This window comes from Protopterus annectens, chromosome 12.part0 (genome assembly GCF_019279795.1).
Source record: "Protopterus annectens isolate FY-2018-M chromosome 12.part0, PAN1.0, whole genome shotgun sequence".
NCBI lineage: Eukaryota > Metazoa > Chordata > Ceratodontiformes > Protopteridae > Protopterus > Protopterus annectens.
The window spans coordinates 343,514,250-343,541,204 of NC_056746.1; the positions used below are offsets into that span (position 1 = coordinate 343,514,250).

General features: G+C 42.3%; 1 protein-coding gene across 1 annotated transcript in view; it reads left to right on the forward strand.

Annotated features, from left to right (window-relative positions):
* Positions 1 to 26,955, forward strand: part of TXNDC11 (thioredoxin domain containing 11) — a 1,107,203-nt gene that overhangs the window by 674,167 nt on the left and 406,081 nt on the right. Inside the window, exon 8 of the mRNA XM_044089417.1 lies at positions 110 to 839. Within this exon, the coding sequence (XP_043945352.1) occupies positions 110 to 839 (730 nt within the window). The remainder of the gene's footprint in view (positions 1 to 109; positions 840 to 26,955) is intronic.

The following is a 26,955-nucleotide window of genomic DNA, read 5'->3' on the forward strand; positions in this document are numbered from 1 at the left end:
CAGGTTCTAATCAAGTAAAAAGCTTTTGTTACATGAACTATTCAGGACAGAAGCCTGAGTTACTGTGCTCTAGTTTTCACTTTTAACACATTGTTTCTTTTTTATGTAGATCACAGAAGTGGCACTGCAGTACAGCAGCTGCAATAAGAGTCAGCTAACTTTACACCAAGGGGATTCGTCACCACTGACTCCTGCAGAACTGGCTGAGCCATTTCCTCTGATCAAGTACCCCTGCTGTAACACAGTCATTCTTCCCCAGTTGCACACCATATCAAGGACTCATAATATCTGTGATCTCTGCATTAACCAGACGGTAGGAGTTCGACCTAGCAAGTTCAACATACACCTGTGTACCTTCTCAGAGATGCTGGCTGCTTTAGATGCCTTCTACCTCAAGGAGCACCTATTTGCAAAGGTTATCACAAGCAGCATTAAATGCAACAATTTTCCCACTTTCTACAGTCCTTTCAGCTATTACACTGCATGCTGCAAGACACTGAGCAAGGGGCTGATTGGTGTCCACTCTGGTCAGACTGACATTCTATTCTCTTCCCATGGGAAGGATCATGCTGGAGATTCCTACAGGCACTTCCCTCACATTGAGGGGGGTACGTCTCCTGAGATTTTCTTCAGAAACACCAGTGTTTGGGGCTTGAAATGTAGGACTAACAAGACATTAAGCTTTCATCTCTTGGACTCAAATCTGCACTGGGAATTTGCAGTTCGGCTTGGAGCCAGCAGGTCTTCACCTGTAAAGAACTTTGCTGCTATTGTGGATGTAAAACAGGAGGTTCAGTACATCATGGACCAGAATCAAGTGTTTACGAAACCCACACTAGGTAATGCTTTTTATGTTTTATGTACTTTGGGAATAAAGCAGGACTGTAACAATATTTAGTTATATATCTTATTGTCATACTGAAGGATGTCTGTTTTATCAGAAAACCACAGATGTCTTATCAGGAGCCCTCCTTTGTTTCCTGTGGTTGAATTTATCCTTTCAGCCAACTAAAATTTAGCATTTGTATTAGAAGAGCCCATGTTCAGGGGATTTACACTTCTGTGACATGACATGCCACCTTCATTAGTACACATGTCCTTTGGCCCATCAATTTTTTGTTCCACTTGCACAGCTCTGATCTCCATCCTGACCAAAAGTATGAATGTTTTGCTTTTGCATGCCAATATGTAAATCTACTACATATCCATGGGGCTGTCAAATTATCAGCTAAGAACCAAAACAGCATTGTCTGTAGTGCCTTGCACTGCGTGGCATCAAGCACTGACATAAGTGCCCGTGGTTCAGTTCTGCTACATGTTAGAGGGGAAAAAAGCTTCTGGTCTGTATTGCTTCCAGAATGATGATGATGGTTTCAAATTGCTCACGCAAGAATTGGTGGGAGAGTGTGCAGTGCAGTCCCAGATCTTAGCCAGAGTATAATTACAGGGGCAAAAGCTCACGGAATAGGTGCTGATGTAACCCACTGCTTTGGTAAGTTTGTTTCTAAAACTACCTTCTTTAATACTGCATATGCTATCCTTTACTAGTAAGGGCTCAGGACTGAATGATGAGGTGAGTGAAAAAGGTGCATCCCCTGCTTCCACCAGAAGGCTACGTTCTGTGGTGTAGATGCTGTCCATCACCTGGATTAACTGTCCCGAGCTAAAGGTCAACCATCTTGATCTGGTCATCTTGATCATCAACCATCTTGATCTGCCTATAGTCAACTGAACAGAAGTTGTGGATATTCAGAGTTGAGGTCCCTCTCCAGGGCTTCCTACAGTCCCAGTATTGACTCTGGTTGGAGAAGCTTGTCTGACCATCAAGAGCTGAAGACACATGGTTCATCAAGTTGATTGTTATCTGATGGGTTTTTGAATTATTGATTGGAGACTGTGCCTCTGGGGTTATGGCCTGTTATTAGGACCCAGGTATGGAGCAGGATTTCCCTCTTATACTGACTTCATACATGTTTTCAGGTATGGGTTGTCAGTCTTCCACATGTCAAGTCAGTTGTATGCTTCCTCCGAGTGAGCTCATCTCAGCAGTAATGATGAATCATGAAACTTCCTCCTTTCAGGTTCCTTTAAGGATTCTGCTGACAAAGAAGTTATCTCTGAGAAAAACAATGGCAGTGAGTCTCCTCTTCGCTCCTCCCACAAGTTCTTTCCAGTTCATTCATTATTTTGAATGAACCTTGCAGCTGATAAAATCGTATGTACCGGCCTCAGGCTCATGTCCCTTTACCCCCCTTTAAATATCTGTGTATCTCAATGAGAAGGTAGTGGAGCCACAGTCCATCTTGACTATGGAGCCAGTTATCAAGAATGCTATTTTGGAAGTTTAATGGTAACTTAAATCTGCTCTTGCATCCCCGTGAAGGCATGTATCCTTTACAGTCCACTGGCTGAATGGGGCAAATTCTTTACTAAACATTCTTGAATCAACCCTGCAGGATTTCTTCTGTCTAGAAGAAGTCTTAGAGAAGCACAGCATTTTGCCATTTTGCTAGTTGATAAGAAGTGTAGTGCTCTGCCCCTGGATAAGGTATAGCAAGGAATTGTAGTCCTCTGCCACTAGATAAGGTATAGCAAGGAATTTTAGTCCTCTGCCCATGGATAGCTGCAGCAAATAAGTATAGTGACTGTCCCTTTATAGATATGGCAACGAAGGGTAGTTTTCTGCCATATTGGAACTTGAGGTCTTCAGTTACTCATTTACCTAAATTCCAGTCCTCCCTTAAGGACCTTCCTGAGTCTGGGTTCATGAAGGGTCTTCTCCAGGCTTTCTGTTGCTTTGAGTTGCATGCAACAGTTTTGAGTGCACTGGCACTACGTCCAGGGTCTTAGGCTTATTCATGTGTAGAACTGTATGGCTTTGGTCTCCTTTCATCATGGAAGAACTTGGGAGTAGTATACTTGGTATTAAGACTTCATCAGACTTGGTATCCAGTTTGAAGGGGAAGCACTGGTTGGACAGTCCTCTCAGGACATGGTTAGCAATCTCCTGAGCACTGTTTGGACAGTCCTCTCAGGACATGGTTAGCAATTTCAGGAGAGAAAATGGGCCTTGACCACTGTGAAACATTTCTGATCCCCCAACTCCTCTTCCTGTTTTAGACCCAGACAACCCCAAAAGAGGAAGAAGCCTCCTTACTGCTCAAAGGCTGTCAAACATAACATGATCCAGCCCCCCTCCCCCGAATATAGTAGCCAAGTTTCTCAACAGCACAGCTGTGCTAGCCCAGATGAAGCAGCTGTTACTGTGGTCTGAAGCTACCCTTGGGGATGGGGACGTGAATATCACAGTCTGGCCTGGCTTGGAGAACTATTCAAAGGACTATTAATTTCTAGATGTGATCTTTTTTTGACACATATGTGTGCTCATAGCCTGTCCCCTGGAAAGGTCTATGCTGACAGTACTAATCCATGTCAGTAGTGCTTCTCGGAACATAGTAAGACTTTGTCAAAAGGGACTGCAAAAGCTGCCTGTTATCTGTCTTTCCTGGTCACAAAGTGAGATGAACAGATTGCATCCTTTTCACAACCTCAGTAGTTTCAAACAGCATGTCCATTATTCCCCAGGTGGTCTTGTCCATGCCATTGCAAGGACATGATGGATATCTTTTGGCACATCAGCATGTGGCACCAGCACAGGAGTTTTTTCTCCAGTGTGCTGTGGGTAGGCTTTATTTTCTTTAGAGTGTTGTCATTTGAACTTTCTTGAGTGCTTAACAGGGTGTTGGCCATTGTTTCTGAAGTCTTGCTGAAGAAAGATTTCCATGTGCTTCCTTACTCAGACAGTGGTGGCCCAGTCCAGGGACCCCCTGAAAATGTTCATACATTAAGGATTCCCTTGTCACCAATCCATGGCATTGACTATAAACTGGGAAGAGTTTTCTCTTGACTTATTCACGAGCATGTAGCTGATCCTTATTCTTTCAGTCTTTCCTTCCGTAAGGGAAGGCATAGGAAATCATGACCTTTGCGTACTGAATGATGAGCCAGTGCTGGGTGCAGGTCCTCTCCATTCTGTATTTTCTTAGTTTGATGAGTGCCGCAGTCTTCATGGTGCCATTTATATGTCCGAGCATCCTGTTGTTGCATTGAATTGTAAGGCAGCAGTGGCTAGAAAGGTCTCAAATGCTGGTAGATATTCTGTTGGTGTCAGGCCCCGTTCATTGAGCTTTAGAATAGTTGACATTCCTTATCAACGTTTTGATAGGCATACCATTTCTACAGCTGAACCTTTCACAGATTCTGGTGATAAACTCTTTTTACTCATGAACTTGAGCAGTATGACTCCCATACTGTGCCAAGAGTGTAGTTTGCTTTGGACAGGGGTCAACATCAGCTATTTGGAGGTGTGAGCATTCTTCCCGACTCCAGCAGTCATGAAGATAAAGCTGTGTCTTGTGACTCTCCTCGTATAAAAACAGTACGTTATGTGGTACCTGAACAGGCAGGGAAGCTTCAGTTTGCTGACCTGGTTCGTAGAGGTGGTATTTGTTTGGCGTTAAGCTGTCAGCAAGCACATCTTTCTTTCTCTCAGCAATTCATGTTCCATTAAAATTGAATGAACTTGTGGATGGAGTCATTCTTTAGCCTTCTTGTAGGAGTGAAACTTTGGAGTCCGTGTCTAATTCAGGTCTTCCTGAAGTGAGGCATTCCTGGGATTTATTTATTTATTTAACATTGTTGACCGGGAGAGTCAGACTAGGACAGAGCCTATTTTCAGCGGAGGTTTGGGGAGAAATGCTCCAAATGCATGTCTTTGGGATAGTTTTTTGCAGTGTCAGAGAAAGGGATCCTCCCATATTCTGCTTAGTGCAGCAGGGAATAGATGAGGTGGATGTGGACCTTCTGTTCTTTGTCATGGGATGTTCCTGCACACCTTCCTGTTTCATTTTAGTTCTGCCCATAGTTAGAGTCATGGAAGAAAAAAAGCTGATTGTTATTATTAACCTATGATAACTGAGAAAAGGGTGCAGTTTAGATACTTCAGGTCCCATTCAGTACAGGAAACTCTGCTGGTCTTAGCCCAGGCATCCATTAATGATAGGCAGCATCCAGCACCATCTTACGGTCCTGACTGCTGATGTGGATCATCTGATTATAGAGAGCTTCTATTGGGTAAGCTCAGAGCTCTTTGAGGCTGCTCTGAAGTTTTCCATTTGGCAAAGTAATAGAAACTGATCTCAGAATGGGATGAATGATGCCCAGCAGCAACCTGTTTGTTTAGTCTACAGGCTATTCTTTTGTACCACAGACTCCTGTATGATTTGGTCATCAGTTATTCTGTTGGCAGAGTACCTATATCTGCTATGTTTGCCCCTTATGGCCTTGTGTGGGCCAGTACTGTGGTTCAGCACTGGCTGTTTGAGCAGTTCTTCAAAAGAAGACAGAAATGCAGCATTCTTTTAAAGATTTTGCTCCATGGTGAGATCTGAACTTTGTGCCTTACAGACTTTCCTGTCCTACCTTTGAGCCCACTGGCTGAGTAGGATTGAATTCCTTCTCTTGGAAAGTGCTCGTCCTAGACCACCATGTGTACTCAGACTAGTCTACATTTCATCCTCAGAATAATGTTCATATTGTCAGAGAGAGGGAGAGAGAGGGGAAGGGGGGGGGGGACAAACTTTATACTTGGGATGTTATACTTGGGATGTGACACTCTTAGCTCTGTTTTTACCTGAAGCGGTTCCATATGTTTAGGAACACTGAGTAGCTACTGTTTCCATCCCTCCACGGAGTGAAAAGCGAATGGTTGTCAAGCAAATTCTTTTAAGTAGATTGCCAGCTGCATCATCATTTGCCACAAGCTGGCTGTTTGCTGTCAAATTCCAAGAGTCAAGAGTTCCTTTTAGTAGAAGTTGCTGTCTGTCTCCAGTGCTTTCTTTTGATGAAGCATCTGCTCTGCTGCCACTTGATCTTTGGTACACACCTTCACCAAGCATTGCTGCCTTGACAGATTTGTTAACCTTACAGAAGTTTTTAATAAAATGCTTGTGTTTATGTTTATCTGTATGTAATTAATAAAAAAATCTCTGAAAATCGTGCAAACTTCAAACTACAAACTGATTCAAAAATACTTCAATTGCTAAGCCAGAGTTAAGAAAATCAAAGCTAATCCATAACAAAAGCACTTTTGTCAGAGAAATGGACTTGATGGTTTACACTGCTATTTTACTTTCCAATTTAAAATATCTGAGAAACAACAGAGAAAAGGTTGTTATTGCTGGGATCCAGGAGATGTTTTTATGCCTAAAAGTATTTATCTGTTGAATGCCGGTAGAATGTAGGAGAAAAAAAGAATAAGACTTGTAGCAATGTAGTTAACAAAGGAACTTATTAACATTCTTTGACTTCAGAGAAGCAGAGTGCAAGTGTTTTCCAGCTGAAGAAGTCCCACCCCTGCTTATCAACAAAAACACTATAAAAATTAAGATATGGCATCCATACTGAGATGCCAAGCAGTAAAGCTGTGCAATTATAATGAAATAAATCAAACTGAGAACTTTAATTAAATAAATGAAAAGCATTATATTATCACAAGATTTGCTCTGTGGATCTTCACAGTTTTAAAGATGTGACATGAAAAACCATATAAAAGGTACAAAAACAGTAGTACAATCTGTAAGGAGTCTAAACCAGGAAGGGATGACGTAGCCAAGCAGAGTGCTACAAAACCAGAGGTGGTCAGAATCTCTTAAATATACTGATAGTCCAAGATATCCAAGAGGGACATCAGAGTAAAACTCTTACACTTAGTCTACTGCTTTAGTCAGACCTGGAAGTTCAGCTTGTCTTGATGCATTGTGACAGTTCATGTAATGTTTATTGTGCAGCTTAAAACCCAGTGCATTTGAAAATCCATACACACGCTAAGTACTAGCAGGTCAGAGGTATCTAAAAGTAACTGAAGTACCAGCCCAGTAGTCCTACATACCCAAGAAGGATGTTAGAGTGAAAACTCTTGATTGCTTATTCCTGGTCAAGTCATATTTGAAGTTCTGCCTTGATGAGTTGTTGCAGTTCTCATAATTTTTATGAGGGATTTTCTTCAATTTCAGGAGGCAGACACTTAAACTGGTATTACAGGAGTCAGTTTTAGCTTGCAGTCTCATTCCCTGTGGCTTAAGGAGAGAGTTGTAGTCTCCACTCAGTTCTGAGGGGTGCAGTGTTTTGAGTACATGGAAAGTAAACTCAGCAGGGTGACCAGAAGCCAAACTGAAAGTTTAAATATGGCATTATGACTTTGTTCCAAGCAGCATAAGCATACTGATGAATCCATTGTCCATTTCCAGAACATTTTACTACTGTAAACTTGTACAAATTTTACAGCTAGCCATATGTACCACTTCTGTGTTCCCGTAAAATAGTTGGTTCTTTTATTTCATGTACATGTAGAATAATTGCTAAGAGAACTGTCACATGATGATACCCCTGGTTTGTAACTGGGGCTGAGTGGCATTCTGTTCTAATAAATGCTTGTAGGATTTTTTGATCAAAGTTAGATCTGACTCTGAGTTTCTTTAGTGATTTTTCCAGGTTTTAGTCAGTTTAATTTCTCAAATTCTTGTGGATTTCTAATACCATGACAGGAATCGACCCCATTCCTAAGCTAAAGTATGATTAAAGTACATGAAATTAGTATTATTTCAGTCTTTGATGTTAGCCAAAAGTGCTCTGTGCAACACCCGCAACATGCTCAGAATTGACTCCTCCTGCAATTCATATGGAATTACATGTGTCGGTAGCATGTCTAAATAAGACTGTAAATTCTTTTTTAAGAGACCCATTGATTCTACTAGTTTTGGAACTGTCTGGGTATCTTTATTCCACATTGCTTTTGTTTCTGCCTGCAAATCCTGGCATTTTATGAGTGTGTCTATCTATACATAAGACACTGTAATCAGTGGATATAGCAGTTTTAATGATCAATGCTACTTTTGTCTTCTTTTCATGGACTACTGTATCTGGTTTTCTCAACTGTTTTTTGAAGTGTTGGTAATGGGTGATCCCATATGATATAAACGTAATCGTTCTCTGTAATGCTTCTCAGCTACTTCAAAGTTGTTGGGTTTGCACATTCCCCAATGCAACAGTCTTGCCACATTATGCCTTTCAAGTGTATAGGCTGTCTGCCATTAGTGCATCACATCCAGCAAAAAGATGTGCGACTGTTTCCATTTCTGTTTTACAGAACCTGTATTTGTCTGTTTCTCCCACATGCTCAATTGACTTTGTAAATTAACATGTATGTAGTCCACCGTCCTGGGCCACCAATATTAACCTTTCATCTTTTGGTTTAAATTCACCTGTCTTTAGCCATTCCTGTGTCGGATCCTGATCAAGATGAGGTTGTTCCAAGAGTTTTCTATACATGTAGCTCTATGTATCCCTTTTCCATATTTCTTGCCTTCTCATGTGATACTTATAATCTTCCTTTTGTTTTTGGTACATTCATTTACTGCCTGATTTTTGTCTACTTCTCATTTGGTTTCTGTTCTCTCTTGACACAGATACGTTTCTACTAAACTAAGCATGGAAGTCATCTTAGACTTGTTCTCTTCATGTTTTAAAATTTCATTATGTTTGGATCTGATGAGGTCAGCAGATTTGTATTCAGTTCTACTATTGTGGATCTGTACATGTAATCAGTTTTGAGGAGGCCCATAGCTGCTTAAGTACAAGGAATATATAATCTTGCTATACACTGATTTTTATATATCCTTTGATAAGCATGGAGCATTTTTCTTGTTTTCCTGTCCAACTGATTCAATATATTTTGGGACCAGTCAGTCTCCCCAAAACTGTAAGTTTGAACAGGAAGAGCAAATTGGTTTATAGCTTAGACTTTGTTCCTAGATGTCAGGGCTGTTTTCAGTATTAATTTTAGTTTTCTAAAATATACCTTACTGAATTTTTTTCGCATTTGTTCATGGTTTATTGTTGATCCTTCATCATTTCTCAAATATTTGTACACTTTCCTGCTCAGGTTCCTTTATATTACATTCTTGTCCCAGACTGATATTTTCTTTGTGCTGCAGCTTTCCTGTATACTGGCATTTTTATATTATCTGAGAAAGTTTTGACCACTTCCAGTTGTGCTTTCAGCTCCTCATCTTATGAACTTTACAATTTTAAATCATCCGCAGAAAGAAGATGGAAACCTTTACATTTTGTTAATTTCTTGCAGCCAAATTGTAGCCATGACCTAACCTGTTAAGTAGACAACTTAATGGGTTAAAGGCAAAACAAAAGAGCAACACTGACAAGAGTCACCCTGGAATATCCATTTTAATTTTTTTTATCCCTGAGATGATAATTTGTCCTTTATCATGGCTTAGCCGCACTGTTTCATGGTCACTGTAATGTAATTGATCAGTGTAGGGTGTATCCTCTACATCTATAAGCACTCCTTTATCCATGAATGTGGAACGCTGTGATATGCTTTTTTGTAATCTATCCATGCCATACTTAGTTTCTTCCTCTTTCTACAATTCTCCATTATGTCTTTATTAAACAACAAACGACTCTTTGTTTCACATTACTTTATTTTGTTACCCCCTTTGTTTTATTGCCTTGATTGAATTTTCATCTAAATGACAGTAAACTCTGTCAGCATCAATTCCAGTGTATAGTTTATACATCGCTGGAAGGCAAGTTACTGGTTTATCGTTTTTAGGATAGCTTGTAGGTTCTCTCATACAGAGGGAAGTATGGTTCTTCCTGTTAACCAGTGATGTCTGTTCAGGGTGTGCATATAAATAGTTCTTAATCAGGGATAATTCTTTGTGTAAAGATGTTAATACATTTAGCCAAGAGTTTGGGTGCTGTATCTGGGCCTGGGATTTTCCATTTAAGAGCTTTTCTTAATTTTGTTTCAGTTTCTCTGGATGTTGCTCTCATCCCATTTCATATCCTGTACATTTGAACTTCTTACTGTTTTTTTTTTAACTTATATCCATTTAGCATCTTTATTATGTAGTGGTGCTGCGGTAGCGTTGTCGCCTCACAGCAAGACGTTGTCCCGTTCGATTCTCAGCTAGAGCATCTTCTGTGTGGAGACATGCATGAATGAGCATGCCTTCGTTGAAGGTTGCACGTCAGGGCTGGTAACTCAGCACGTAAAAGTCCACTACCAAACATTAGCGGACCGGAGTTCCGCTGTGGCGACCCCTAACCGGGATAAGCCGAAAGTCACAACATTATGTTCTGCAGGATCTTCATTGGTATTTCTCAAAATATGTCAATTTGTTTTTCTTTCTGTTGTGATAATTCTTTCTTTTGCTCCCCAATTCTCTATAAACTTTTTTTGAGTCCTCAATGAATTGTTTGTTTTTTGCTTTTCCCTTATATGTATTTATTTGTTTGACATTTGTTGACCAAGATAGTCGGACTGAGCTTGTGCCCTTTTTTAGCAGAGGCCCAGGGAGAAAAGCTCCACAATGCAAATTATACAAGTACAGTAAATTCACAGTAAAATTTTTGATAAGTACAGAAATTCAGAATACAAAATATACAAGTAAATAAATTCATTCAGAGTACAAAATATACAAGTAAATAAATTCAGAGTACCAATTGTTCAAATGTTATGGAATTAATAGGAGTAAAGGAAATAAGAAAAAGACAGTAAAAGTTAAATACAAAAAGATAAGGAAAGATGAAAGAGTGCAGAATGTGTTAGAAATCTTGGAAAAACATGCAATTCAGATAAGTTGTAAGTGTCGAGGCAGTGTGAAGGAGCAAGCTTGTCAAAAGTGCAGAAAAATAGATTACAATAGAAATATACAAGATGATAGACATAGTTGGGTTGTGGTAAACAGGAAGAAGAAGGAAAGAAAGTTAGAGAGGGGAAGAAGGAGAAGATGAGAGAAGGAAGGGAAGATTTCAGGTGGGATGGTTGCAGGGACATCTCCAGGTACTGAAAAGATAATTTCTGAGAGCTGTCTTGAATTCATCAGCATGGGTGACTTTTCTAAGGGCCATGGGAAGATTATTCCAAGATATAGATGGAAGGTAGCTATATAGGTTTTGTCCAAATTATTTTTTTGGTTTAAGAATTTGTAAGAGATATTGGTCAGAGCTTCTAAGGGCTCGTGGTGGGTTATAGATGGAGACAAGAGAGACTATGCTAGGACAAGAGGAGGGATTGTTTAGGATAGTGTGAATGAAAAGGAGTTGAGTAAGTAAGAGTTGGTTGTGAAACTCTAACCAGCTGAGTGACTGAAGAGCAAGACAGTGGTGTGATTTTGGAGGAAGGTTGGCTTCAAATCTGGCTACTTTGTATGTGGTTTCATGTTTAGATGGGGAAGACTGTAAGTAAGGATTTAAGAGCTGTGGAAGAGTTTAGGTAGAAGATAAGGCTGGGCAAGTGAAATTCTGGAGCTTGGGGTAAGAAACCTTTTGTCTGTCTAAAGTAGGCCAAGCCTTTGGTGGGTTTTCTTAACACAGTGATGTACATGGAGGTAGAGTTTCAGTTGGTAGTCGATGAGCACTCCAAGAAGTTTTGAGTGGGATTCAGGTGTGATAATAGTGTTTAGTGAGGAGATGGTAAATGAGGATTTAAGATGGTAGAGAGATTTGGGTAGGAATAGGAGGAGTTTTGTCTGTTTAGGGTTTAGTAATAAGTTGGTTATTAGTAAGCCAAGTTTCAGTTAGATTAAAAGAGGTTTGAGTTAGGGTGAGTAGTTCAGAGGGGTTGTCAGCAATGATGATGATAGTAGCGTCCTCTGCGTACTGTATGAGGGATGACTGATGACAGGATGTGTGGAGTTGGTTAGTAAAATGTTAAGAAGAAGGGGCCAAGGATTGAGCCTTGAGGGACACCCATGCTTATGTGGAGAAAGGGGGATAAAGTAGAGAGCCATTTGACATATTGGTGTCGGTCAGTCAGGTAGCTGGTGAACCAGGAGATAGTTGCAGGGGAGAGGTTTGGAGAGGAGGATGGGGTGGAAGACAGTGTCAAAGGCTTTGGAGAGGTCTAAAAGAAGCATGACACCAGTTTATCATCTCTGGCTTGGGAGGTAGTAAAGAAATTGAGAGTGGTAGTGGTACTGTGGTGAAGGCAGAAACCATGCTGGGAAGGGGTAATGAGGTTTTCTTGAGTGAGATAGGACAGGATTTGTTTATACACACAATGTTCAAGAATTTTGGAGAGGGGAGAAAGTGTGGCAATTGGGTAATTAGAGAGTTCTACATAGTTTCCACCTTTGAGAGGTATAGTGTGAAATTTCTTCCAGAGAGCTGAGACAATGGATTTATGGACTGAGTGGTTTATGAGGATGGAAACTGGGTAAACTATGGAGTTAGCTGCAGCCTTACGAATACAGATGGCAAATTGTCAGGTGATGGGGGAGAAGATTTAAGTTTGAGAAGAAGCTTTTTGATGTAGCTAGTAGGGATGAATATTGGTGAGAAAGGGCAATTTTGTAGTGGGTGGGTGGTGGTAGATGACAGATCAGTTGGGTTGGAAGTTGGCATAAGTTTACTAATTATGTCAATGAAGTAGGTATTGAAGATGGAGACAGTTTCTATAGGTGAATTATTAGGGCAGGGATTTGGTGTTGAGGGGTTTCCAGGGTGAAGAACTTGGTTGACAGTGTTCCAGAAATTTTGGGGGTTGTAAGGTAGAGCATTTAGAGCTGGGTGGTGGAAATTTTTGTATCAGTGTTTGTGTTTTTTAGCCAGGTTACAGAATTCCCTATATTTTTTGAGGTATAAGTGTGACTTTGTCTTAAACCAGAGTTTCCATACAGAATCTCTGTTTTGAATGAGAGACAAGGTAGAATTGGTGAGCCAGGGTGAGTTGCATGATTTGACTCTAACAGTTCTGGGAGGAGCAAGGGAGTTTATAGTGTTTAGAAAGATGGAGTTGAATTGATGAACAGCTTCGTCAAGGGAGAGGTGTGAGAAGGACCAGTCAGCTGCAGAGAGATAGTTGTTGAAGGTCTCAGGATTGAAATTAGTTAGCTTATGGCATTCCTTGACTTTGTGAGACCTCGTTTGGTGAGAGGAGAATCTTTGGACATATATTGGGGAGTGATCACTAATTGAGTCTGGAAGGGATTCAGGGTGGTGGTAGAGGTTAGGATGTGAGACAAGAATCCAGTCAAGGGTAGAACTGGTATTAGTGAGTATGTGAAGAAAAGTGGGGGAAGATATACGTTGGGTGAAGCCATGTAGGTTTATACATTTAGTAGTGGAGTTGAGGTAAAGAAAAGCCAATTGATGTTAACATCACCTAGTATGATAGTTTCATTGGGTATTATGTCAGTGATCCAGTGACTAATCTGTTCTAATAATGGTTTGTTATCCGTAGGGGGTATGTAGATAGCAGCTATTGTACGGGTTTTGTGGTTGTTTAGTGTGCAGTTTGCCATGATGAGTTCAGCAGGGTAAAAAGAGGGGGTTGATTGATTAGGGGGACAAGGTTAGGACATCAGAGTACATGATGGCAGCACCTCCACCTTTATGTGCTCTATCAAGGCATAAAATGTTGTAGCCAGGGGAGAAGAAATTCATTGTCTATTATGTGGTTTTAGCCATGTTTCAGAGAGTGAAATTATGGTAGAGAGTTAAATTCTGATGTCTTAAGTATGCTCTGAATATTGACTGAGTAAAAAGAGAGGTGTTTGAGACTAGGGTTGGATGTTTGCAAAAGTGTGGGAGTTGTGTTGGTGGAAGTAGATGAGTTGTAGTGTGGGCCTGGATTAGGGTGAATATCACCTAAGAGTTGAAATATGTTGCAGAGGTGGGGTAATGGTGTAGTGTGGTAAGGAGGGAGAATGTGTTTTTATGAAGTGGAGAGGTATTAGGAGGCATCTAATTTTAGGGAGCGAATAGTCAGTGTGAGAGAAGTGTGTGTGGTATGGGAGAGGAGGAGTGGGTATTGGTGTTTGTAGAATAATAGGATTTGGGGAGTTGGGCTGTAGGTTAAGTGGAAATTGAGGTAAGATTAGAGAGTTGAAAAAGTAGGGATGAAAGGAGATTGAAAAACATAGTAATGATTAAGGAGTAAGAAAGGGAGGGTATTGTATGAATGAGTGGAAGAGAGAGCAGGCAGGATTATTTGGGGGAGGTGGGATGGTAAAAATGAGTATTGGGTGAGTGGTATAAGTTTGAGTGAGTAGGGTTGTGGGAGGGGCTAGACAGAGGGTAGGATCCGATTGGCTGTTTTTTAGGAGGTGGGTGTAGTGAGGGGGTGAGGTAACAGATGGTTAGCTATAAAGGTAATTGGTGTAGGAGTGGGTTGAATTGGGGGTAGGGTAGGGGAGTGGAGTGAGCCTGACCACAGTGAGGGCAAACAGATCTGGTAGGCCTGAACCATGGGAAAATAAAGGTAAGAAACACGAAGCAGTACAAAGGTGTTGCAACTTAGCGATTATTACTATAATAATAGCAAAGGAAGGCAAACAGAAACCAGGAAAACATAGAGGGGGTTAGATGGGCAGCAGAGTGTACAGTAAGTGGGAGAGAGTAGGTTAGATCAGTGGTGTGCAAGCTGCAGTAACTACGCATATACATCCAGGAGCAAAAAATAAATAAAGCATGCATCAGTCTGTAAAGTGATGTTATCTGGATTGAATAGCCAGGCGTTGAAGTTCAAGCTTGATGAAGAGGAAATTTGCATCTTTCTTGGATTGACAGGCTAACAACCTAGATAAGAAAAAGAAGACGGTCAGTTATGGAAATCCAACAGACTGTGGGAGAGATATGTACTAAAAGGGAAGAGTGAGTAAATGCAAGTAGAGAGGTAAGGGGGAGGGGAATAGAAGAGTGAAATAATGGAAGGGTAAGAAAAGTAGTAGAGGGAGAGATTGCTTGATAACGACAGCAAAAACAGCTATAGATAGGTGGAGGTAAGGACTAGACAAAGAAAAGTTAGAACAGGAGAGACAGGGGGATGCAGGATTCAGACGTATAGGGAGAGGGTATTAAATGGGACTTAAGAAAACGTGAAACTCTGAGTAGAGAAAAGGTATGGGGATTAGGAATGACCAGAATGGGTAATAATAGTAAGTAAGGAGAAGGATTACAAGCGACTACAAGGTAGTTAATCAGCTTGTCAAGAGAAATGTAACAGTAGAAGCAGTAGCTTCAGTAAATGCATTATCCAACAGAATCAATAAGTAACTTTAACAATGTTCAGTACAAACAAAGCATATGCTTCAAACTGGCAGTATACAGTAAAATAACACAGTAAGCAGGCAGTTCAAAAAAAGTAAAGACATTCAAAATGACAGTATCATTAAAATATAAACTAAGCAGGCAGTTCTAAAAATAGTACAGAAGTCTCAGTGGGTCAGGTAATAGCTTAACTCAACATAGCTGTAACAGAAACAAAGTTCTATTCAGAAAAATGTAGTCACACTCGTCTGTTTATCTGCATATCATGCAAGTTTTTCTGCCTGTGCTGATTTTTAGTTTATTATTTGCAATGGTGTATGATAGACCCTGGTCTGTTCTAATACTGCTCGTTGCTTTTATCACCTGTATCTTTCCAAGTAGTTTTGTTGTTTTGTTCCCTCTTCTATTCTCTTCTAACAGTGACACTTGCTTTATAGTTTTCTTTATTCGATACTTCCATGATGGGATTTGATTTCTTTCTATTCTTTCTCTTATTGCCTTGTATTTTTGTGGTAAGACTATATCTATTATTAATTTAGCTGCACAGTGCTATATCTTATTTACTTCTGTCACGTCACATAAATTTTTGTTAATGGTCTTAATTCCTGTGTTCATTTGTTTTATCAAACAGCTAACATTTTGGGTCTTACTTTCTGTAACCTATTTCTTTATTGATCTTAATGTCTAACCATTTCTATTAAATCAAGAGATCCTTTCTTCAGATCATTTTTTCCAGGTTTCCCCTGGTGACATTTTAATGGCATTGGAATCTGTAATGTAGGCAATGTCCATGGTTCTAGTGAAGTTTTCCATGTTGAGCTCTGTGCCAGAAATTGAATTAAACTTACAAGCTAGTCTGATTTTGGGGACTAAGATGAAGGAAGTATGATGACTGATCTTTGTATGGATCACTTTTGCAGTACTGCTGACTGTAGGGGTTTCTGCCACAGTAGAGCCAACTTGCAGAGCTTGTTATCTTCTTCTTACAGACTGGCTAGATGCAAGCACATGCCCAGGAAGAAATGGGTTCCTGCTAATGCCATCTTAAGTTCTTTATACCACAGCACAAGTTGCATGATGAATCAGTTGTTCAGCGTTGTTTAATCTGGTGATTTTTGCCTACTCCATAGCTAGTATAGATAATTACCCTGTTGAGGAAACTCTATTCTGATCTGTTTTGAATGTATTCATTTATATTGCGTAATAGTGAGATTGGGCAACAGTTAGGTTTGTGGGGCATGTCCACTGAGGAAAAATCTAAATGTGCATACAATACGCAGAGCCCTCACAAAGATTATATTTAGTGCATGCTCTGTGTGGGCCCTAATCATGAAATCACTGTTTCATGTGCCAAGGCTTTAGTCACAACTCCACACTCCAACCCATCCCCAAATCCTCCTCATCCATTTCCTAGAAAAAGAGGCTGTCAGTCCCAGTTCTCATTAAACTGAGAAAACATCACTGAAGATAAGTGAATCCTGCAGATAATATTGCAGAGGAACATATTTCAGTTCTAAGTAAAGTCAACAGTGACAGTCATTCCTCCAGTGTCAAAATAGCAAGAAAGATCTTGTACTTCTCCTCTTAGAGAATCTTGTTTAGCAAGGTATGATGGGGCCAGTGCCAGAAGAGGATGAAAGAATGTGGTTCTGCTCGAGGCTATTCTAAATGTACCTAAATTCAAAAAGTTAACAACATAAGCCCCTTTTGCTATTTCATGTTTCTTTAAGCTGTTATGGTAATGTTGGACCACATGAGAGCCTATCTTCGTCATGCAATTCACAGGGAGTACAGATGCTGTCTGAGATTCAAGACAAGTGGCTCCCATTACCAGTTTACCTCCTTGAATTTTGGTTTGGTTACTGCTTACAGGGTATTTACAAAATGCTTGGCTCCAGGTTTTGCATACTGCTAAACCAATTGCATTCATTTCTGCCTTTAGCTAAATGGCTGCCTGATTCAGGTTTAGGCACAGGAGGAGGTAAAGATGGATCTGCAGTTTACAGCAAACCTTTTGGATCTCATTTAGTCTTCCTTTGTCAAGTCTAATGCCATTCAAAAGAATGATTTTCCTGGGGACCCTGTTGGACACCAGGTAGAATGCCTGTCTCTATTCAGAGCAAGCTGGAGCTCCTAATGTAATACTTCAAGGACATTTTTCTCATGAGCCCAGTTACAGCCAGGAAATTCTTAAGCATACTGGGTTACGTGGCATCCATGATCCTAATAGTACAGCTGTGGAGGTTACATATGAGGAATTTCCAGCAGTAACTCTGGAATATCTAGAGTTATTACAGTTAGCCCCTGGAGTAAATTTTCCATCCTATTCTGCATCGAACAAGAACTGGCGTGATTGCCAAACCAAATCAGACTGAATCAAGGGATACATTTCATACAGAAAAATGTATCCCTATAATGGAAATGCTGGCTCTGAGCCAAACATTCAAAGCATGAAGTCTCTGTTAAAAAAAAAAAAAAAAAAAGACTACTACAGGTGTTAGCAGGCAATGCAACATTTATGTACATAAATAAAGAGGTGTATGTCGTCTGTGCAGCTTGGCAGTGGCTGCTTGCAAAATAGCTTTAAAATAAGAGAGTAAATATAAAAGCAATTTGCATCCTACTGCAGTTAAGCTCAAGTTGCAAACTACCTGAGCAGACCAACAGCAAATACCTATGAGTGAGTGTTGCACAAGGTTGCATTCCTTCTTATTGTCCAGAGGTGTGCTATATAGATAGCGTGGCTACCTAGTAACCTCAAAGGCAAGTAGTGTCCAACACAGCAAGCTTTAATTACAATCGAGCACTTTTGTCTATCACAAATAGACTTCATCAGAAAGGCCTGACTGTCTTAACTTCCAGGATTGTGCTAGTCATTCTTACTTCTTCAGTAACCTTTATGCTGTGTGGTTTGTTTCCCTGCCCAGGATGCAGCACCCACTCAGCTTCACAAAGCTAAACACACACACACACACACACACACACACACACACACACACACACACACACACACACACACACACACCTTCACTCTAGCTATGATTTCCCCTCCTTGGGGCTGGCCACTCAGCAGTTAGAGTAAAGATTTCTTCTTCAGTACTTTTTTTACTAACTTGAGGAGAAGGATCCCTGGGGTTTCCCACAAGCAGCAATCAGCTCAGCTAAGAGCAGCCGTATAGCCAAGATTTTTAAATTTGTACTCTAAGGTCCAGTACTGTATTCTAAACCCCTGTTAAAACCATACATGCTACCATAAAATGTGGTGCACCCAATGTCTTACCCAGTGTGTAAGTCATTCAAACCTAGAAGGAAATCTACTGCTGGTGAAGTGCCTGACTTGGTGTAGTCATTGCCACTGGGAAGAGAACAACTCATGTGCACAGAATATAAAAATCATAGCTATCAACTTCCAACACTATTGCCGTTTGTAGAAATAATAGGTATATGGGTGGTTAATAAGCATGTAGTCCAGACACCATTGAGGAATCTAGTGCAAGTTTTCCTAGTGCCTCAAAGCACTGTCAAGTTAACAGACTTGCTCTGAGTTGTACAGTAGTCAAACAGAAGCTGGGATCTAACATCTTGGACTACAGGAAGCAGCTTATTAACAGCTCATAGCCTTTATCGTCTGATCTGAGACACAGATTGTAATCACGGAGCCACTGTACTGTCCAGAGATTATCACTGGTCAGTCAGTGAGAATGTTTTCATTTACAAGTCAATGCCTGCTATGAGGAGCAATGACATTGCTACAGTGGGTCTTGTCCATATTTAGCCATTCCAATAAACCTGCCATTTCATGTTCCGTCGAATTTGTGTTTAATGTGAAACTATATGAAGAGCCAACTCCCTATAACTATAGCAGCACAAGCTAAAATATGTAAACCCAGAACAAAGACGGCAGGCCATGACCTGGTTAAAAGTGTTGTGTGCAGAGCCTCTTTCCCTGGAGTAAGCAAGGTCAACGTCAAGAAACTAAGAAATCACACTAACAATTCTCAGTGTGAACTGCACAACACGACAAATGCAGCTTGCTGCAGCACTGGTTATTATATTAGAATAAAAATATTTTAAAAAGATTCAGACATGCTCCATATTCTAAAATTTCAAATTCACTCACTTCTAAAGAAAATGTGTTTATCGTGGGATTAATAACAAAAAAGCTGAAAAAATAAGCACGTCTAACAGCAGTTCACATTATCTTCTAAAACAAAATACCTTATTACTCAACCATAAAGCCAGTATATCAATGAAACTACATATTTTCTCAAATACATGACATGCAAGTTACATATGTTATAATAATGCTTTATATAAACTGCCAGTGTTTGCAGGTGCATTCAGCTGTAATAATTTCTACAAGATAACCCTACCCAGTTGTGCATAAAAACTGATGAAAACAAATCAGTGATGTTAAGTTGTCAATCTCGCCTTCATTCTTGCTGGATGGCGACTCGGCCAATACTAAAGCTCGAGAGCTATTTCCACCGGCTCGAGGCTCCCCTATATCCCACAATGCTAGGCGGTAAATACCCAGATCTTCTTATACCACACGAAAAGAAGACTCCACAGCAACCATCAAGAATTTAATCCACTGGAAGACCAATTTCACAGTAACAAAAATACACAGCCAATGTATTAGTATCGGTCTCTCTAGCGCCTCGGCAAAATCACCCAGATCTTGTTTGCCGCTTTAGCTACGAGGTGCTTGTTTCGACCGGCTCTGCAGGTTAGTGACTTTTTACAGTTGTAAAACTTCAAAACCCCTTATTTTTTTCTTAGAATAGTTTTCTTTACAGTTTATTAGTTAACTATCCCTAGTCTCCTTCGGGTTCCCCTAATTCTTTTTCCCATTTATCCCTGTTAATTTTCTTAGGCCTTCGGGCCCTCCTCCCTTCCCCTTAGTCATACTTATTGAGGAAGTGGTTGGATTTTTTTCCCCTTTCTTAACAGGTGTGTCTGTGTTTCACAGTTTTTGTTTGAGATGTCTGAAGACTCTAAGGTCTCAGGCTTTAAGAAGTGTGACTCGTGCTGTCAGAAAATGTCTGAAAGACGGTCACACTTCTTGTGTATATTGCCTGGGACCTTTGCACCTGCAGGACTCTTGTTCTGTCTGCCACGCTTTCAGTCCAAGAGTTCTGCAGGAATGCAAAAATAAATTGATACTGCGAGGCTTATTAAAGCCTGAAGGCTCCCTGACCCAGACCATGTCAGGAAAACCTTCCAAGCCTTCCAAAGCATCGGCTCCAGCTTCGGAGCCGTCCGCTGGTGGCTCTAAGGCTTCTTCGACATCGACTCCATCTGGAGCCAATGTCTCTAAGACTAAAACGGTTACCTCGGCTCCGGCTGGAGCCGAGAGGTCCGAAACTCAGACGGCTCCGATAGGTTTGTCAGAGCCGTCTACTAGAAAGAGGTCTAGATCCCCATCCATTGGCTCTATCCACTCGGCCCCGGGATCTCCACTATTATCAGAGAGGAGCCATAGGTCCCACTCCTCTCGGTCCTCCAGACTGTCCGACCATGATTTAGAGAGGGTGGTCAGCAGACTTCTCAAGTCCCAGGCACTAGCCCAAATACTGCATAGCCCTACCCAATGGTCAGTGGCTATACCCATCCCTTCCTCTGTTCCTACTCCGATTCCCATGAGTTCGGAGCTGGAGCTTCTCGGAGCCGTGACTGTCGGTGCGTCGGAGCCGATACTTCCACTTTCGGCTCTGTCGTCGGCTCCGATCTCCTCCTTGGAGGGATCAGGGCACTGGACTTCCCTTGTCTGCTCCGAGGGGGCGAGTGGCATCGGACTCTTGTCCGAGCCCGTTCTCCCTCTCGGAGCCTCGGCGCTGGTGAGCTCGTTCCCGACATCGGCCTCGGAGCCGTCCCTTTCGGTGCCGGGAGGAGTCCTTGTCTCTTCGGAGTGGGGATCTTCGGCCTTCGAGGTGATGCGGAGCGTGCTAGACCCGGTGTCTGCTCCACGGTCGGCTCCCTCAGCTCCTCCCTCTACAGTGCCTGCGATGGTCTCTACCCACCCTCTCGTCTCAGACCGTAGAGAGCCAATGTCTCAAGTTTCCCCACTGGGTATATCCTCCTTTTCCGAGGCTTCTCCTGATCCTTCAGGGGAACCCCCTCGAAAGAAACAATGCAAGAGGAAGCATATTGACTCCCCCTAGTCTATCACCTCGGATACCGACTTGGATGAGTCTGAAGGGTCCCCACGGTCCTCCTCTGAGGATGTCTCCTTTTCAGACATCCTTGAGATCCTTAAACAGAGGGGGAACTGGTCCACCCTTAACCCTTCAGAGGACGAGTCGGTCTACCCTGAGGCTTTTGGCTCTCGCCCTTCCACCTCCTGGGTATCTCCTCCCTTTGACCCCCCTCATGGAAGTGGTAGCAAGGAAGGCATGGACAGCCCCTGATACGGTGGAACCTACCCCACAAAGGCCGTCCAAGTTTATTACAGCTCCTCAGGACAAAGAATTCTTATCCAAGGGCATCTCTGTTGATGCTATGGTGGTGGCCGCAGCCACTGAGAAGGAATTAGCTGATCCTTCGGTGCCTGTCCATCCTCCTATTAAGGAATCTAGGACTATGGATAGGTACGGTAAGCGGATGTTCTCCTCAGCGACCTTTGCTATGCGTTCGCTGAACTACTTGAGTCACTTCACCCGTCTTCAGAGAGATATGATCAAGGAAATGGGTGATTCTTTGCAGGATCCAACATCTGAGGGGTTTCGAGACAAAATGAACTCTCAGCTGGCAACCCTGAATTCAGTCATCAACTCTTCCATGCGGCTTCTTTCTTATGCGGCCGATGGGGTGAGTAGGGCCACTGGCACAGGTGTAGCTTTATGACGTCACGCCTGGATGTGGCTTTGTAACTTTGCGGACCCTTTCAAGGCGTCCTTCACCAATTCCCCTTTTGATGGTACAGCGTTGTTTGGACCTCAGGTGAAGGACACGTTGACTAGGTGCGAACAGGATGGTAAGACTCTCTCTGCCGTGGGAGTCCGGTTTTCTACCCCTTCAAGACCGTATCCCAAGGGTCAGAAGGGGGGGAAAATGTGGTTCCGCAAATCACAGGGAGTCTCGCCTGATGCACGCAGTCAGTTCCCCTCTAGAGGCAGAGGGGGGAACAACAATATACGCCGCCCTAGGGGCAGGGGGGGTCCGCAGAATCAAGGTAGCAGAGAGACTCTCTCTGACAAACCTTTTCAGCATCCCTGAGAAGCTGCCAGACTGTCCACCTTTGGAGGCAGTCGGGGGAAGATTATCACTGTATCCAGAAGCCTGGCTTTCCCTCACTCGAGACAAATGGGTACAGTCGATTATATCCGAGGGTTACAAAATTCCCTTTGTCCACATCCCATCCCAACCGAAAGGGCCCCTTCCAGACGTTCCAAGGGAGCAAGCAGCGCTAGAAATATCAAAGCTGCTGTCAAAAAGAGCTATCCAGCCAGTCCCAGCAGAGCAGCAAGGATCCGGAATCTACTCCAAATTCTTTTTGGTTCCAAAAAAGACAGGGAACTGGAGACCAATATTGGATCTCAGCAGACTAAACAAGTCTATAAACAAAACAAAATTCCGGATGGTCACGTTTCAGTCCATTCTACCCTTCTTGGGTCAGGACAATTGGATGTGCTCAATAGATCTTCAGGATGTGTACTATCATATCAAGATGCACAGATGCTCCAGAAGGTTCCTCCACTTCCGGCTGGGAGCCAGTCACTATCAGTTCAGAGCCCTGCCCTTTGGTCTCACTACAGCCCCCCGAGTGTTCACCAAATGCATGGCAGTGGTCACGGCTCATCTGAGACGTCAAGGATTCCAGGTGTTTCCATATTTGGACGACTGGCTCCTTACTGCTACCACCAGGCGTCAACTTCTCGTATTCAGAGACTACACCATTCATACTTGTCAAGCTCTAGGCATTTCCATAAATTTCGAAAAATCTGCCTTGTTGCCTTGTCAGGCTATTATCTTTATAGGCGCCACCTTAGACACAATTCATCTTTCCGCGAAACTAACAGAGCAAAGAGTATCAGATATCTGCAATCATGTTCACATTCTTCTTCAATGCAACAGGATCAAAGCCAGGTTTGTCTTGAAGGTTTTAGGTCTCATGGCAGCTGCCATTACACTTCTGCCTCTAGCATGCTTTCACATGCGGATCTTCCAGTGGATGCTATTTTCTCAGTGGTCCTTCCAACAGCTCCCAATGTCTCACAGTATTCTGCTGACCCAATCATGCAAGAAGCATCTAACTTGGTGGATGACCTCCCCTCAAGTTCTTCAGGGCAGATCATTTCTCCTGCCCCCCCCTCCGGTTGCCACGGTGACAACGGATGCCTCCCTGATCGGGTGGGGGGGCATTGTCAGGGCAGGACGGTCCAGGGCACATGGCAACCTTTCGAAAGTCATCTGCACATAAATGTCCTGGAGATGAGAGCAGTACTTTTAGCGTTGCAAGCCCTTCAGCACTCTCTTCCCACCGGGACTATTGCAATTCAGACAGACAATATGTCTGTAGTATGGTACATCAACAAACAGGGCGGAACCAGGTCTTATCCCTTATGTCGAGAGGCACTCAGACTTTGGCAGTGGGCGATCTCATCTCAGCGGTTTTTGATAGCAACGCACATCCCCGGGAAGTCCAACGTGATAGCAGACAAGTTGAGCAGGGCCATACCACGAGTGGTCTCTCAAACAGTCAGTGCTGGAAGAAATTTTTCAGAAATGGGGCCGACCTTGCTGCGATCTTTTTGCTACTCCCCAAAACAGCAAGTGTCGCAATTTCTTCACCCTCTTTCTCCTACCAGGTCAACCCGCCAGGGACACTCTAGTCCACGATTGGCCCCGGGGACTTCTGTATGCCTTTCCCCCCTTTCCACTGATCTCTCAAGTAATTCAGAAAGCTACCGCATTGAGAGTCGACATGATCCTCATTGCCCCTTACTGGCCTCGTCAGATATGGTTTCCGTTCCTTCACCGGTTTCTGTTGGAGCAGCCTTGGCATCTGGATCCAGTGCCAGATCTTTTGACCCATCAATCGGGTCAGCTGCACAACTCCCTCCCATCTCTCAACCTCACAGCTTGGTTGCTCTGCTTCCTACCCTAGCCAGGCTTCCTTTAATTTCACATTCGGTCCGTAACATACTTATAGCTTCCCACAAGTCTTCTACAAGAAGGATTTACAATAGCAAGTGGAAACGTTTTTACTTCTGGGCAGCAACTAATAACATAGACCCTTTCACTGCACCTATCCAATCTATACTAGACTTCCTGGCAGAACTTTTTCACTCAGGTTCTTCTTCGTCTACTATTAGAGTACAATTGGCGGCTATATCTAATTTCCATGTAGGCTTTTCAGACTCCAGCATCATGTCCCATAAACTTTGCAAAGCCTGTCTAAAAGGTATCTTTTTACTCAAGCCCCCAATTAGAGACCCCCACCTCAGTGGGACTTAAATTTGGTTCTAGCCTCCTTGATTCCCCCCCCCTTCGAACTGGCCGCTTCCTGCTCTCTGAAATTGCTTTCATGGAAAACCCTTTTTCTAGTAGCCATAACATCTGCTAGACGGGTATCTGAACTTCATGCTCTTTGCAGTCGTCCTCCATACTTAGTTTTCCACAAAGACAGAGTGTCCCTTCGGACCAACCCTTCCTTTTTACCAAAGGTTTCTTCTGAGGCGAATCTGAATCAGACAATCGACCTTCCAGTTTTCTTCCCTAATTATTCCAACAAGGCAGAACAAAAGTTACATTTCCTAGATGTTCATCGCCAGCTTCGCTATTATTTGGATAGGACTAAACAGTTTAGGAAGTCTAACCAGCTCTTTCTATCCTATGCAGAAGGCAAGATGGGCCTTCCAGTTTCCAAAGTGTCCCTTTCGAGATGGCTGGCCTCTGTAATTTCCTTCATTTATGATCTCAGACACCAAAAGCTACCATCACGACCTAGAGCTCATTCAATCAGAGCTTTAGCTATGTCTGTAGCATTTCAAGACAGACTGCCCATAGATTCCATCTGTCAAGCAGCTAAATGGGCTTCTCCTCATACCTTTATCTCACATTATAAATTGGATATGGCCTCCAGAAACCGGGCTAACTTTGGTTCCACCGTACTCAAGAGTCTGTTCCGATGAGCCACCCAGGATAAGGGTGCTAGGGACGCGGTCCCATCCAGCAAGAATGAAGGCGAGATTGACAACTTAACATTGAGAAGTTATGTACCTACCATAACGTTCCATGTTAGTTGTCTTCTCGCCTTCTTTCTTCCCCACCCACCATCCCCTAGCCTGGACAGACTGAGAGGATCCTTGGGATCTTTTATCTTCCACAGCGTCAACCACCTCTATTGCCCCTGTTTGATAGTTCTACAGGTAGTCTTTCTATAGAGGTGGATTTTCCTTTTTCTCTGTCTCTAGGAGACCAGCACTGCTATTCTTTCAGCTATCAAACGAGATCTGGGTATTTACCGCCTAGCATTGTGGGATATAGGGGAGCCTTGAGCCGGTGGAAATAGCTCTTGAGCTTTAGTATTGGCCGAGTCGGAGCCAAGGATCGGCTCCAAACCCATCCAGCAAGAAAGAAGGCGAGAAGAAGACAACTAACATGGAACGTTATGGTAGGTACATAACTTCTCATTCTCATGCATTTCACTCCATATATTATCCATATTATGTATCATTTTATAATAGCAAAGTACTGAAACTACAGACTAACTCATGAGTAAGCACAGCCAGCCATTGCTTTCAACTGCTTGGGTCCAAAAACCAGGACAAAGACAAAAATAATTAGGGACAAGATCCCCAATTTATATTCACCACACTTTTTAAATACTGGTACTACTGACTCAAAAAGTTTACATGCTATGAGAATTGAAATCAGTTTGCATTTTCAGAAGTAAATGAAAAATTTGACTATGTAAATATTTAGTGTTCATACTTGAGCATCTTTTCTTAAGTCATTTCTTTTAATACAGGCAGAGGCAAAACTGAGCCCAAATAATGTTACTCATTCTCAGTAGTACTCTAAACAGCTCAGATATTCTAGTGTAATACAACTTCTAACATTCTCACTGCTCTATCTTGTCTCTCTTACTTTGTTTCTGTATTGACTTGTTGGAAGTAATGTAAATAAGTACGGGCTGTTAACCCTGTTCAGTGGTATGTTTTTTGCCTTGCATCTCTAACAGTGCAGAAGAATTGTGTCCAATTCACTACCCCCCCCCCCCCCACACACACACACACACACACAGACATCTACTAACTGGGAAAAATGTGCTATTTCCAACTTCTAGTAGCTTGCACTATTATGCATTTTAGACACCTAGCCCCCCCTCCAGAAAAGTTCCTTCTCTTACTCAGAACAAGGTGTAGCCTTACTGTTGTTCAAATGTGTTTATAAGCATTAAATGCTGTAGGAACCTCCATCCCCTGTTTTTTGATGATATGGTTACCTGGGCAGCTTTCAACTCACGCAGCTATAGCTCTCAACCTTACAGTACAACCAGTACATTTGGCATCCAACCTACAGCTAAGATCACTAATTCACAAGTCCTTTCTCCTGGGACATTGTCCCCTCTCACTCATAAACTTTTCACCATAACCCCACATGTAATCTCAGGGGTATCTCTCAATCTCAACCCACCCTGTTAACACCAAAAAGTAAACTCTGTTGCACTGACTGTGTCTTCTCCATCCTAGCACATGAATTATAGGACTCCTGTCTTCTCTCAATCTGAGACATCCAAAAGTACTCTGGCTTCAGACAACAGCTCAAGGAACATCCCTTCAACCAATCAAAGTGAAGCTGCACTCATGTTAC